This window comes from Vicugna pacos, chromosome 16, assembly GCF_048564905.1.
Source record: "Vicugna pacos chromosome 16, VicPac4, whole genome shotgun sequence".
NCBI classification, from domain to species: domain Eukaryota; kingdom Metazoa; phylum Chordata; class Mammalia; order Artiodactyla; family Camelidae; genus Vicugna; species Vicugna pacos.
In genome coordinates, this window is record NC_133002.1 from 6161932 (window position 1) to 6176059 (window position 14128).

The 14128-nt window shown below is 49.5% G+C and overlaps 1 protein-coding gene across 1 annotated transcript in view; it reads right to left on the reverse strand.

Annotated features, from left to right (window-relative positions):
* Window positions 1-455: 455 nt before the first annotated feature.
* Window positions 456-14128, reverse strand: part of HNF1B (HNF1 homeobox B) — a 51832-nt gene continuing 38159 nt past the window's right edge. Inside the window, exons 7-9 of the mRNA XM_006213329.4 lie at window positions 12576-12770; window positions 10056-10174; window positions 456-1421 (exon numbers count right to left, since the gene is read on the reverse strand). Of these exons, the coding sequence (XP_006213391.1) occupies window positions 1401-1421; window positions 10056-10174; window positions 12576-12770 (335 nt within the window). The 3' untranslated portion in view covers window positions 456-1400. The remainder of the gene's footprint in view (window positions 1422-10055; window positions 10175-12575; window positions 12771-14128) is intronic.

Sequence of the window (14128 nt, forward strand, 5' to 3'; positions counted from 1 at the left end):
TCAGCATCCCCACCACAGGAGGGGATGTGGGGAGGAGGCGTTAGCCACAAGAGCCCATTCTCCTGACTAACAGCCCCACAGAAGGGAGGAAAGGCTAGAGTTCATGCTTAAAATGAGGTTGAAAATGTTATCCACACGGTTTCTATTCTTCCTGCTTTTTATCTGTTCCCATGACCAACAGTCACCAAGAGCTGGCTCCATGTCTACTCCTATGAGTCGCAGGAAGAAAAAGGGATTGCCTCCAGCTCCCGCCAGGTCCCCTCTGAAGGGCTTGTGGAGTCTGATGGGGGGCGGGGTACCAGATTCTTCTTACCTTCGCAGTAAAGCCGGCCTGGAGACTCTGGGACGTGCAGCAGTGAGCCTGGTGGAGTAAGTGGAAAATTCCATGGGGGCCAGGGGTTCTTGGACGAACCGTGGCAGGGGAAATGTCAGAGACAGAAATATGAGACTCTGGGCAGTGATAAAATAAATTGTTTTAATGGGATTTTTTCTGTAAGGGCAACTTTTTCTTGTGCTATCCAACAGCCAGCTTCCCTGCCTGGGTTTTTTTTGGGGGGGGTGGGGGGGTGTCCTGGCTGAGGCCCCAGCCCCACCAGAAGCTAGGACATTATCTGACCCCATGTTCAGCCTTCCCACGGATCCAGAGATGTGTCTTAACATCAGAAGATCGGAATTAGCTGGCAGTCAGTCCAAAAGACACAGTCCCTGTGTGTGTCCAGGCCTGAGGAATGGGGCAAGGACTTCACCGCCGCCTTAGATATTTCTTGCTGGGGGAAGAGAGAGGGGGCAAATCACTTTGAAAATTCGACTCTGACCTTTACAAAGAAAACTAATAGACACTTTAGTATTATATACAGGGCAGGGGGGAGAGGAAGTGGAGGGGGAAATTGCACTTAATTACAGTAGTTTATAGTTTACACCCATTGGACAAATTTACTTCTTTAAAAGAAACCTGAAGATCAGCCGGGATGGGGGTGGTGGGGGGAGTTGGCTGATATTTACAGTGGGTTTGGCTCAGTTCAATAGCACGCGTCCTCCTCATTTCAGTAACAGATTCAAGTTTTCACGTCAGTTTGTTCGATGAAGGAGCAAAATGTAGACACTCCGGCTTTCTCGCTTCCTCTTCCGTGGTTTCTCGCCTCCCGCCTGGAGGGCAGACGGGAGTGCTGGACACCGTGGGAGAGGCATCGTGACAATACTGCGTAGATGGGAGGCTGGGCTTCGGGCCGCGCCTCTCAGGGCGACTGTCCGAGGCGCCAGCAGGACAGGACGTCAGGTGAGCAGGGACCTCGCGCAGGTGCTCAGCGGGTCACCGTGCTTTCCCGTGACAGCTGCCCGGAGGGTGATGGTGTGGAAAAATAGGGTCCTTGTTGCTGTGCACAAAGAGTGATGTGTGGGCATCACCAGGCTTGGAGAGGACACTGCAGAGAGAGAGGAGAGAGAGCTCAGCTGTGTGCACTGGGCAGGGACCCGGGCCACTAGTCGGGCTTCTCCCGACTCGGGCAGCAAAGAGCTGGGGCTGCAGGCCTGGGGCCCTAGTGCCCGCTCCATCCCGTAGGGCCGGTCCTGAAACACACTCCCTTTAGGGAGACCTGGGAGCAGGCTTTCCTGGCCACTTCCGAAGAGAGATGTGAACTGCTGCAGACCTTGAGATAGTCATAACTCGCCGACCTTTATCCTGAAGTTGGGCTCCTCCTTCTGCGAAAGGGGTTTTATCAACTGCTCAGTGTGGTGACAGCTGATGGGGAGCGCTTGTTTGTTGCAGAAGTAAGGGTCTCTTCCTAAGACCTCTAAGAGCAGGGATCCCCCGGGGCCCCTTCCCAAACTGCGATGGACCCACGAGTAGCAGAGGTTCTGTTCAAATGTGGATTCTGGTTCAGTGGGCCTGGGCTGGGCCGAAGAACCTGCACTTGTAATCCGCTCCCAGGTCGGGCTAATGCTGCTGCTCTATTCTGAGCAACAAGGCCATAAAGCCCATGAGAAAATCACCCCTTACTCACAAACGATCCATCAGGGAAGGAGCGTGAGACACAGCAAAGTGCTTTCTACCACATTTGTTACTATTAGGGTGAGAAACTCAGAGGACTGGGGAAAGGACCCAACGGCTTGAAGGCCTCTGATGCTAGGCTTCTGGGTGGGCAGGGGGCAGGAGACCCAGCGTGAGGGAGCCTCTGAGAGGAGCTGCACCCCGTCTGGCATCTCCCTTCCCGGAGCCCTGGGCCTCGTCCATCTCAGCTATTCACAGAACAACATTGCTCTCCTTTTCCTTCCCGGAGTCCCCTTTTCCCTGTGTTGTCATCTTGGGGGAAGGTTCTGTCCTTAGGCTTATTCTCTCATGACCCCCCTCAAACACACACACAGACAGACAGACACACACACACACACACACACACACACACACACTCACCTGCCACTACTATTAAAGGTCTGTTATCCCCCATCATCTCATTAATCAGTGCTCTGTGTATGAGACTGACATTACGTCCACTTTACAGACTAGGAAAACGAGACTCAAAGACCCTGAATGGTCCAAGGTTTCAGAACTAGGAGAGTGTGGAGCCTGCAATTCAAACCAGTCCTGGGAGACCTCCCAGCATGCATGCTTTCTCTCAGGCTGAGGTTAGGAGCCTTCGACTAGCTTTGTGCTCTCGGTCAAGCTCCTCTCTCTGTGCCTCGGTGTCCCCACCAATACAGTGGAGGTGGTTGAGGGGTGAGATGGGCTGGTACGTGGGCAGTGCTCCATCCACACAGGGCTTGGCATAACTGTCCTTATTAACCCCGGGCTGCCCGGGGTGCCTGGTCCACACTGATCCCTCTCCAGTGCTCTTCAGAGCGGGACTGAGTGGTGCGTCCGTGTGAGGAGCCAGGTTTCTGGCCCTTTTACATTCTCGAGGCCCTGGTCAGGGTCCTCTGATACCCTTTGCCTCCTCTGCCTCCCTCCACCCACCCCTGCTCTCTGGTCTCTTTACTTCCCACTATCAGCCTTTTTCCAATTTTCAGATTTCGGGTTGGAGGAGAGAGAAAACGGCTTGTGACCTTGCAGGTTTCAAGAGAAGAGCAAACACGGGCAGCAGATAAGGAGACGCCAGCGAGATTCTATGACCTGTCATTAGGGATGGGCTTCCCAGCTATCAAATGTTTGCTCACATAATAAAATGGTGGCAGAGCTCTAAATGTTGTCAAAGGAACTAGAGTTATTTGCCCCCTCCCGAGTCTAAACACAAACATCTGATAAGGGGTGCACCGTGCTCCCTCAGAACGGAGGCCTGGCCCGGGGACCCCTGGGGGGCTCCAGAGCCCTCGCCTGGAAGGCAGGGTGGCTGTGGCAACTGTTAGGGATGTCCTCGCTCTAAGATTTGATATATGTCATATATATATATATATTTGATATGTATAGGAAGAGCTAACATTTGTCACAGTCCTACTGTGTGCCAAGCTGCCCCGTGCTGAGTAAGAGCTTGACACACATCGCTGCCTTGGGTCCTTAGGTCAAGCCTTTGAGGTAGGTAATCATCATTCACCCAGTTCACACATTTCTGAGATCTATGAACAAGCCCCTGTCCCCATCCCCACAGTTTACATTCTAGTGAGGGTTTTGAATGATAAACAAGTGAAAAAAACACACACACACACACAAAATTTTAGGTGGCGGTGAATACTCTAGAAAAATAAGCATGGTAAGAGGTCCGGGTGACTGGCGGCAAGAGGGAATAAATCAGGGAAGGGGATCGGGAGGTCAGGCCCCGCTCTCTGAGATGGTGACATCTGTGCTGAATGACACGAGGGAGTAAGCTTATAAAGATGTGCACTGAAGAATATTCCAGGCAGAGGGAACCGGGAAGCAGAAGTCCCGCGGTGGGATGGCTCCAGCTCTGGTTCAGCTGAAGCCAAGTGACACCGGGAGGAGAGGCAGCGATCTGAGCCCACAGGCCTTGGAAGTCTCCAGGTCAGTCTGGTTACAACAGGAGGCCAGGGGAGGGTTTTGACAGGGGAGGACATGATGGATTTCCCTTTTCTTTTCTTTTTTTCAATGGAGGTACTGCGGATTGAACCCAGGACCTCGTGCACGCTAAGCACATGCTCTACCACTGAGCTCTACCCAAGAGCTCACTCTGGCTGCTGTGTGGTGAACAGACCACACCCACCCCAGTGGGGCAAGAGCCGGAGCGGGAAGTGAGGGGTCGCTGCAGGAGTGAGAGGCAGGGGCTGGACTGACGGGGTGGTGAGAAGCAGACAGATGGAGGATGCCTTGTGAAGGACCCCTGGGCAGAACTTACTGACGAGCTGGATGTGGGTGTGGACTATGTAATTATCAAGGGTACTTTCAGGTAGCTCCCCTGAACAACTGGTATCACCTTTGGAAATGGAGAAGCCAAAACAGGAAGCAATTTGGTTCAGGAAAAATTGGGGCAAAGTGAAGAGCTGTGATTCTAAGCAGGGTCGATTGGAGAGTCTTGGCAGATATATTAGGTGTGCATGTATATGTGCCAAAGATGCAGCGGGTTTGTGAATGCGCACTCGAGGGAGAGACCTGTCCTGGAGACAGAATTATAGGATGCATCACTGTGCACATGTGATCCGAAGCCATGGGACTAGAGACCACCCAGGAGTAAACATGGAAGAGAAGAGGCCAATGAATGAGTCCCAGGGCCCTGCAACAAGTAAATGTTGTAAAGATGAGTGGCCAGCCAAGGAAAGGAGTGGCCAGTGCCACAGGACGAGAATCAGGAATGGGTCATGGCCTAAAATCCAAGGGAAAAAAGGAGGGTGTGACTGGCTGCGTCAGAGACAGGGTTTGGCACATGGAGGTATTAGTGAGCTGGACAAGAGAGGTTTCAAGAATGTGGGGGCAGGGGAGAGGGCAGAGCTCGAGGGTTCAATCCCCACTACCTCCATTAAAAAAAAACTAACTAAATAAAATAAAACTAAATAAACCTAATTACCACTCCCAACCAAAAATAATTTTTTTGAAAAAGAGTCAGGAAAAAAAAAAAAAAGAACGTGGGGACAAATGCCAGTCTGGAGCGCTCTCGAGAGGGAGCTGGGGGGTACACACACAATGGAGTACTTTGCGACTCAGCCATTGAAAAGAAGGAATTCTCGCCATTTGCAACAACATGGAGGGTATTATGCTTAGTGAAATGAGTCAGACAGAGAAAGACAAATACTATATGAAATCATTTATACGTGGACTCTAAAAAATACAACAGCTAGTGAATGTAACAAAAAAGAAACAGACTCACGCTAGTGGTTACCAGTGGGGAGAGGTAAGGGGATGGGACAAGATAGGGGCGGGAAATTAAGCGGTACAGGTATGAATAAATTAAATAAGCTACAAGGATATATTGTACAGCACGGGGAATAGAGGTCGTATTTTATAATAACTATAAATGGAGTATAACCTTTAAAATTGTGAATCACTACATGGTACATCTGAAGTTTACATCATATTGTAAGTCAACTATACCTCAATTAAAAAACAGGAAAAAAAGAATTGGGGGGGAGTAGAGACAGGGAGGACAGAAAACTCACTTCTAGTATTAGTAAGTTAGATTAATTATAGCTCTATTAATTAAAGGTAACGATTATAATTCCAGTTTTGTAGATAAGGGAACTGAGATTTAGAGAGATTTTAAGTGACTTGCCCAGGGTCTCAGAGCAGAAAATGTTGTGCTCTTAACCACTATGTAAGATGACTTTCTTTTATCTTCTGAATGGGGCATCAGGAAATGCCCTTTGCCACTGGAAATCCTCCTTTCCAAGCTCGAGAGACACTCAAGATTGCCAACGGGGAAAGCCAGGATCGACCCCGCTGCCATGGACTGGGTGTTTCCAGCCAAGCACTGAGCTGAGAGTTCTACAAGTTTTATTGCATTTCGTCCTTTCAACAATCTCACTATGGAGAAATCATTATCTTCAGATTAAAGGTGAGGAAACTGAAGTTCAGAGAGGCTAGACCTTTCCCTTTGGTCACATAGGTGGAAAGTGCCAAAATCTTTTTTTTTAGACTTTTTTTTTTCCCTAAATGGAGGTACTGAGGATTGAAGCCAGGACCTTGCGCATGCTAAGCATGCACTCTACCACTGAGCTATGCCCTCCCCTGGGGGAGACTGAGTCTGCCTGACTCCCAGGTCAGCTCTTAACCATCAGCCCGCACTGCCACACCGGCTGGGAGGGCTGGGAGGTGCGGCACAGCTGCAGGGGGTTTATGATGAGGGTGCTGCTCACCTCCTTCTCATCCGTACCCCTGATTGGTGACTGTTCTGGGTGTCCTCTCCTGACCTCTCTATAAACTAGGAAGTGGGGCAGTGGGCAGAGGAGTTCTGGAAACAGGAGTCAGCTCACAGCCTGCCCACACTTGTTCTAACCGATTGGTGCCTGCAGCGATCTTGTTTCCAGGCTGGCGGGGTGTTGTTTTGCAGGAGATCCACTCAGATGGTAACTGGCCAGCACCCAAGGGTTGAGAAGGGGTGGGGGTGGGCATAAGTTCTGGAAAGGACGGAGGGCAGTAGCTGCAGAAGGACTTTCAGCAAGAAAATCCTGGCCTAAGAGGTCCCTGAACCATGATTCACAAGGCCCTGGGGCATGTCTGTCTTGACAGTGGCAAAGACTGGGGTCAGACAGATACAAGGTCAAATCTTGGCTTTAGCGTTATACCAGCATAACCTTGGATTATTTTTATGAGTACTTTAAAAATGGATCTTACATATGCATAAATGAATCACTCTGCTGTACACCAGAAATTAACACAACATTGTAAATCGACTATACTTCAATAAAAAAGAAAAGAAAGAAAAATGGATCTTAGCAGGTGAGTGTTGTTTAGCAGATTTGGAGTGAGAAGACCGAAGTCTGGAACTCCGTCTCCAGATCTACCATCATGTGAAACTGGCCAGATACCTCCCCGTCTCTGAACCTCAATTTTTTCACTCCATGCATAAAAATTTCTACCTTGCAGGATGGGTGGAAGGATTAGCTAGGAAAGGTAAAACAGAAAATCACCTGAGTGCTGTTTGACAAATGGGAGGCACTCAAAAAATGCTAGATCTGAATTTATTCAGTCTCTCATTCATTCATTCATTCACTCATATTTATTGAACATCTACGAAAGCCCAGGCATTTGGCTAAGCACAAAGGGCTTGGATGCTGTGAGAGGCCATGAACTATTTGAAAGGTCAGGAGGAGACTGGGAAGCAAAGATCTGGAGCTGGAGGCCCAATAGGTGGGATGCGCTTGAGAGATGCTTCTAATCCTGAGACATGTTATTATCAGAATCTCCTTTGATCACATGTAGACCAAGCAGCGAGTTAAATATTGAAGGAGCTGATGGAAGGTGTCTCCTACAGGATCACAGACAGAAAGGGGAAGGGACAGGGACAAAGCTTCCACTTTGGGTACGTGACTCCTCTGTAGCAAGCACTCTCTTCAGGCACTTGGAAGATTCTGTAAGATGGAGGTGAGGTTTTCCCCTTTAGAGGTGAAGAAACTCAGTCTCATAGTGATGAATTAACTGCCCAAGGTCATGCAGCAGAAACAACGAGTCAGGATTAACTCAGGTCTGCTGGCTTTTCCCAGCATCCCACTGGTGCCTCCCTCTAAAGCAGGCTGCTCGGGATGTGTCTCTGTTCAGTGCGCGCATCAGCACACGAAAGATTCTGAGAAGCCCTGCCCTGTGGGATTTCTGTTTAACCCAGCTCTTCCCCCGACATATCTGACCAAGGAACATTCTCCTCACACCCTGGGCACCTGATTCCTAGCAACAGTCTCAAAACTCTTTTTGGAAAATAATACTTTAAAACAACAACCAAAAAAGCAGAATTGCCACCATTCTCTTTCAGAGCTCTGTTCTCACCCTTTGCTTTTGGAACAGAATTTGTACACATTTTCTTCACCTCGGGTTCCTTCTGCTGTCACCTCGACCCTCCTTTTACTTCATTCTGCCTTTCCTATTCCCTCTTCTTCTGCAGTTTGTAGGAAGATAGTTTCCTGACTGGATTACAGTACAGGGGCTTCATTTTTACCCTTGTTTCTGACTGTTGAAAGACCACGAGAGCAGCAGTTACCATGGGTATTTAAAGGTGGGGATTGGAAGACAAGCATTGTTTAAGTGGAGAGTCCAGGATTTAGAATCAAAGACCAAAGTCTGGAAGTTCAGCTCTAGAGTACCACCTACGTGGCTCTGGGCAGGTGACCCTGCATCTCTGAGCCTCTGGTTCATTTCTTTGTACTCCTTAGGAGGTTTCAGTAAGAAGATAATGATGAGATAATGTTCATGAGGAGTATGAACTGTAAAGAGCTACACAAAAAGTTTTATCCTTGCTAAATGTCATCATCATCCTAGGGATGAGTCTATCACCAGACTCCTGGAACACCCAGGGATGTGGAGACACCTTCACGGTAGTTCTAGAGGGCCGTTCCTGCAGCTTCAAGGTCGGCTGGCCACTCTGTCCAGTGGAGGGGAGAAGCCGTCTGGGGGCCGGTGCAGTGTCTCCAAGAGCATCTTGAAGCATTTTGATTAAGAGACCATTTCCTGAATCCAGAGGACTTGTTTCAACAAGCAAGCATCAAAGTCAACTTGGGAAAGACAGGAATAATTAATCACAGTCCTGTCCAGAGCTGCCCAAGCGGCAGATGGATTGATAAACCTTTCAAAGGGGAAGGTATTCCCAAGCAGGGCTGCTGCGCCTGGCTGCCTCCCTGATTGAGATTGGTGAGCACAGATAAATGTTTTCCCTGCTCACTACAAAGAGTGGGAAATCGCACAGGAGTCGAAGGGCAGGGCAATGGGGGGTGTCCTTTCATCTTCCATTGGGTGAGAGAAGAGGAGCAAAGCAGGTCCCACACACGTCTCCCTCTCCCCCCAGTTCCAGGGCTCGGACGCCCAGGGCATGTGTGTTTCAGCGCCTAAGACGTGCCAGGCACGTAACCGACGTGACATCATCCAATCCTCAGAACAAGTAGATGTTATGATTTGTTTTAAAGATGAAGAAAAGGAAGGTTCAGGGAGGTCAAGGTCACCAGGCAAGCGGCAAAACCAGGACTAGAACCCACCTGCTCCACCACGCGGCAGGACCCGGAGGAGACGGGGACAAAGGGAAGAACAGAGATGGCTGAGCCCGTGAAAGAACTTGCTCAGAAGTCCGGGATGAGGTGTGACTTGATGGGAAAAAAGACCATCAACCGGACCAAACCCTGCAGAGAGCCTCCGACATGAAGTTCAAGGTTGTCACCTACTTATCTAGCAATCAATAAAGGCCAAACACTTCCCACGCTGCGCAGACCCCAGCTACTCAAAAGTCCTATTGTGTGGCTCTGGAATTGTGACCCGTGCACAGACACCTTGTCCTGTTCTCTAACTCTCACTACAGCCCAGCTGTCCAAGCTGCTGGTCTTTCCTACCCCCGTCCCTCTGCGCGGAGGCGGGACTTAGTCATCAACTGAAATGGCAAGGAAGCCTCTGGATTCCCAACTTTCAGTGCACCCGGAAGTTGATTGTAAGTTTCTCCATAAAACGTCAAGGGAATGCAGGCCCCCCGGCAAGGCCAGGCTGTCTACTGGGGACTCCCTATGGGTTGGCAGAATTGGATCATTCTCTGAAACTTACAGCGTTTGGGGACCAGCATGAGTCCTGGATTGAGAGAATCAGCCTCAGGACCGCTGACTCACTATTCACTTTCTCCATTGGTTATCCATCCATCCAGATTCTCCATCTCCCTGGAAAATCCTCAGGGCTCCCTCTTGCAAAGCATGAAACCACAGAAGGTCTGACTTTCTGAGCCCTCCTTGGAAATACCTTCTCTGTGGATCACTGATCAACCCTCTGGGGAATCCTCAATCCCAGTGCCTTTAGGCTCTGTGTAATCCAGTCTCCAGCAACTTATCAAACTTCAGTACTCATGTAATGCGCTTGTTGGGTATGCTGGGTGAACAGTAAGCCCCTTTACCCTGCGACCTCAAGAATTCCTTTAGCAAGTAACAGGGGAGCCTCGGCGTCATCCACACTTCAGAGACCCCAGTCATCACTCCCCTCCCCCCCACCTTCCTGCCAGCATTACCTGTTTACTGGAAGACATGTTGGTGAGTGTACTGATGCTGCTGGTATCTGTGACCACCATTGCAGATGGAAACCGGGAGGTGTGGGAATACTGGGGGGGTTCCTGCTTGTGTGCGTACACTGGAGAGACAGAGTGAAGACAAAAATCAAGGTGTCGATCACACAGGTGTATGCACAGCTACAGACCCCCCATCCCATACCACAGCTCCTGTTTCTCTAGGCAGATAAAAGGGGGTGAGTGGTGAGGATGGTGATGTCTGGCAAGGCAGTGTGATGTGAAAAAAAGAATGGCCATGTGTTTAAATTCTGGCTCCTTAATCAACTTACTTAACCTCAGTTTCCTCACCTGTAAAATGGGAATGGTATCTGTTGTAGGATTAGAAGAGGTTGTGTTCAAAGCACTTTGTACCAAACAAAGAGCTTTGTACAGCGCCTGCTATGTACTGGTGGACAGCACTTCAGTGGTGGGAACACTTCTGTTCTCCCAACTTTCAATGAAGTATGAGATGCCTCGGCTTCACAAGCAATCTTTTGGTATACGTAGCGCAGCTGAATTTTAAGTCAAAAAAAGTTCTAAGGAGCTGACAAACAGGAAGGAGCTGGCCAGCATGTGCTTACTGTTTCTGCCGTGACTCAAGTACCAGATCTCATGCTAGCGGCTGCAGATTAAGTCATGACTCTAAATAGACCCGGGTGCAATTAATTGCATAATTCCGGGCTGTTCTGGTTTGCACTGAGATGCCTTTTGACATCATAAAAATATGAAGGATGATGGACAAGAGGAGATTAGATTCAAATAAAACCTCCAGGGGCATGTGGCTCGCCTTTGTCCAGTATGTATCCACCAAGTCTGGATCCTTTGATTCAATGCTAGTCCATCCAAAAGATTCACATAAATTCCAGGTCACATGACCAAGCCAGAAAGCACGTGCATGTTTGGCCTTGAGGGAAGGACCAGCCTTTTCTACCAAGGAATCCTTCAGTAGGGAATGGGGGTGAAGGTCACGGCCTGCCACCTCAGCTGGTCCCCCCCTTGGAGGGAAGCTGGTTATTTCCGGGTCCAGGGCCCCATGCACTATCTTCATAGCCAGCCAGGCCAGCGGGGCCTCAGCAGTCCACAGGTCACTGGTGACCACTCTCTGATCGTCCCACCCAGGCCTCGCCAGTGAGGAATCCTGCCCAGGTGAGGGGCTGGGGGCAAATGGGAGGCATATTTTCAGGCCCCAGGAGGAAGGGCAGGGGAGCACATGTGGTCCCAGACGCTGCTACAGGCTGTTGGAGATTTTTTAGAAGCCACGAAAATGTGATTGGAATGTGAGATGGTACTTAGAAACCAGCTCTGCAAGCCTGGGGCAGGATGGAGCCCCAAGTGTGGAAGAAGGCTGAACTTCTCAGATCCACAGCTCTATCCGAGGCAGCCAGGGCAGAAACTAAAATCCTCTTCCCCACACCTACCCCTTCCTATTAAGGAATCCTTTCATAAATCATCACTTGCATTTTTATAACTCTGAATGCTTACCAAACACACTTCATACCTATTTTGTTCTATTTCCAGAATGAGTCCATACACATATTATTTCCATTTTATCATGAAGAAACCGAAGCTCAGAGTGGCTAAGGAACTTACCCATGGCTACCTAGTTGGTAAGACTCAGAGCCAGGACTGAAATCTAGGTCTGTCTGATTCTAAGACTGTCACTCTACTCCAGACACTACTCTGGTGGCCCTGCAGGACCATGCTTGAAACAGGGAAGCCATCCTTGTAGGCCAGGGGCTAGAGCCTGACCAGGCCAGAGGACTGGGGGCCTGGGGCTCAGGATGGGATGAGGGGAGAGACAGGGGCTAAGGGTGGGCAGGAAACAAATGGTTGATAGGTGGACTTAGGGTAGGTGTAGAACTTGGAGGTAAGAAAAACCTCTGCATGGGCGGGGAGGGCAGAAACTCATATTCCTTATCCAGGATGGTATGCAGGCAGTATTTTCCACCCACGTTCGTGGTTCTTAATTAGAGATGTTTGGGGTGTGTAAACTGGAGGGCATGGGGAAGTCTAGAAGATTTTTCAGTTTCAGGAAAGGCAAAGAGGATGCAAATTACATGCCAAATCTGATCATTTGGTCAGGGCTGCCTGGAATTTTGGACTGAAAAGGCTAAGGTGAGGCTCGCTGGGAAAAGGTGCCATGCTTGACTAGGGATCCCTTCCACGAGTGCCAGGGTGGGGAAGGGGGGCCTGAGTTCATTCCACATCTATACTACCACATCTACGCTCTCTCCCTCCAACTCCCCTGTACACGTAGAACTTATCTGTCTTCAAACCTTCCCCTGGAATCTTGAGGGTAGAGAAGAGGACCAGAAAAGGCAGAGCATCACATGAGAGTTATGCTTGCAAAACTGTCTTGGTTGGTCATCGGTAGGGAAAAGTGACTACACCAAGAAGCTTCCAAGAAACTACAGACCCCGAGAGGGAAGAGGCTGGTGGCTGGGGACCCTTCGGGCTCCCTCCCCGACATGCCCCTGTCCTTACTGTGTGAGTTCTGCAGCTGAGTCACAGCGGCCATGAAGGGCTGCTGGGCCATGTGGCTGCCCGGGCTCTGCTGCATGAGGGGCTGCTGGTGAGGGCTGTGCAGCTGCTGGGAGAACTGAACGGGCTGCAGGGCTGCCAGGCTGCCGGCCACGCTGTTGATAACGGGGACGCTCTGAGCTTGGGAGGAGTTGAGGCCTGTGGGGACAAGAGGGAAAGAGAAAGATCAGAGATGGCTGCAGGACGACCTGCAGGACAGGTGAACGGAGGCAAATGAAAACTGATGGAGCCCCCGCTATCTGCCAGGCCCTGGGCTGATCCCATTACGTAAGACACTGCAGGGGAAGCGATTTTATAGGCCCATTTCATAGACCCAAAAATTGAGGCTTAGAGAGAGCGATCAAGTGATTTGCTCAAATTCCACAGCAAGTTGTGGATGGAAATGGGCTTTTTTTTTTTAGTTTAATTTTTGCTTTTATTTGCCAGTGTAACTTAACTACAGTGGCTTGCAAACTTTTTTGACCTAAAAAGTACACTTTACATCACAATCTAACAAACACACACAAATATGTATATAACTGAAACTAAAGTTTTGTCAAAAAATGTCTACCCCGAGTTTTCTTGTTTTTAAGACTTTTTTAAAGCAGTTTTAGGTTTACAACAAAATTGACAGGCAGGAACAGAAATTTCACATACATGCCCTCTCCACACATATGCACAGTCGTTATTTTTATTTACCAGAGTGGTAATTTTTTTTTAACTAAGGATGAAGGTTCGTTGACACATCATAATCATCAAAGTCCACAGTTCACCTTAGCTTGGACAAAAGTATAATGACATAGATAGGAAATGGGCTTTAAGCAGATCTGACTGAGGCCTGAGAGTCTCCCAAAGTCATCCTGTGATCTCCCAAACGTAGCCCCCTTGAGGTTGCCAGGGTCCTACACTTGCCACCCTATCCATCCATGCCTGGCTCTGAGGGAGGCTTGCCCTGGTGCAGATTATTGTCCAGATCTGTCTGTCCAGCAGGGGGCAGGAGTATGCAGGGACCCACTTTTCTATTAAAAAACCACCTCCACAGTCCTAGGGGTATGAAGCCTCAAGACCCTCTTGCAGCAGGTTGTGCAAAGACTGGAGAGAGGTCAGGTGCTCATTCTCTTGACTGTAGCGGAAAGGGGATAAAACGCTGCCATCTAGCCAATCTATGAAGCAGGTTATTATCTTATCTGGCAGCACAAGGATGGTGGCATCAAAAGGACCAGGTACAGGAAGAAGGAAGTAGTATGCTGAAGGTTGGCAGTTATAGTAGGTGGTGTCATCTTTCTCTTATGTCTATATCCTGAGGTTTCTTTAGAACTGCAAAGATCAAGTCCTTGGTATCCATCCTCCATCGACTCCCTGGGTGGGACTCTGGGGAAGGCAGCTGAGGCCAGGTGGGAGTGGGGACAAGAGGATCAGGGGAAAGATACCCCAGCCTCTTTCCTGGAGCTACCAGGGTTCCTTTGGCCTTGCTTTCTGGGAAGTGGGGGCAAGAATGAGACGGAGGAAACCCAGCA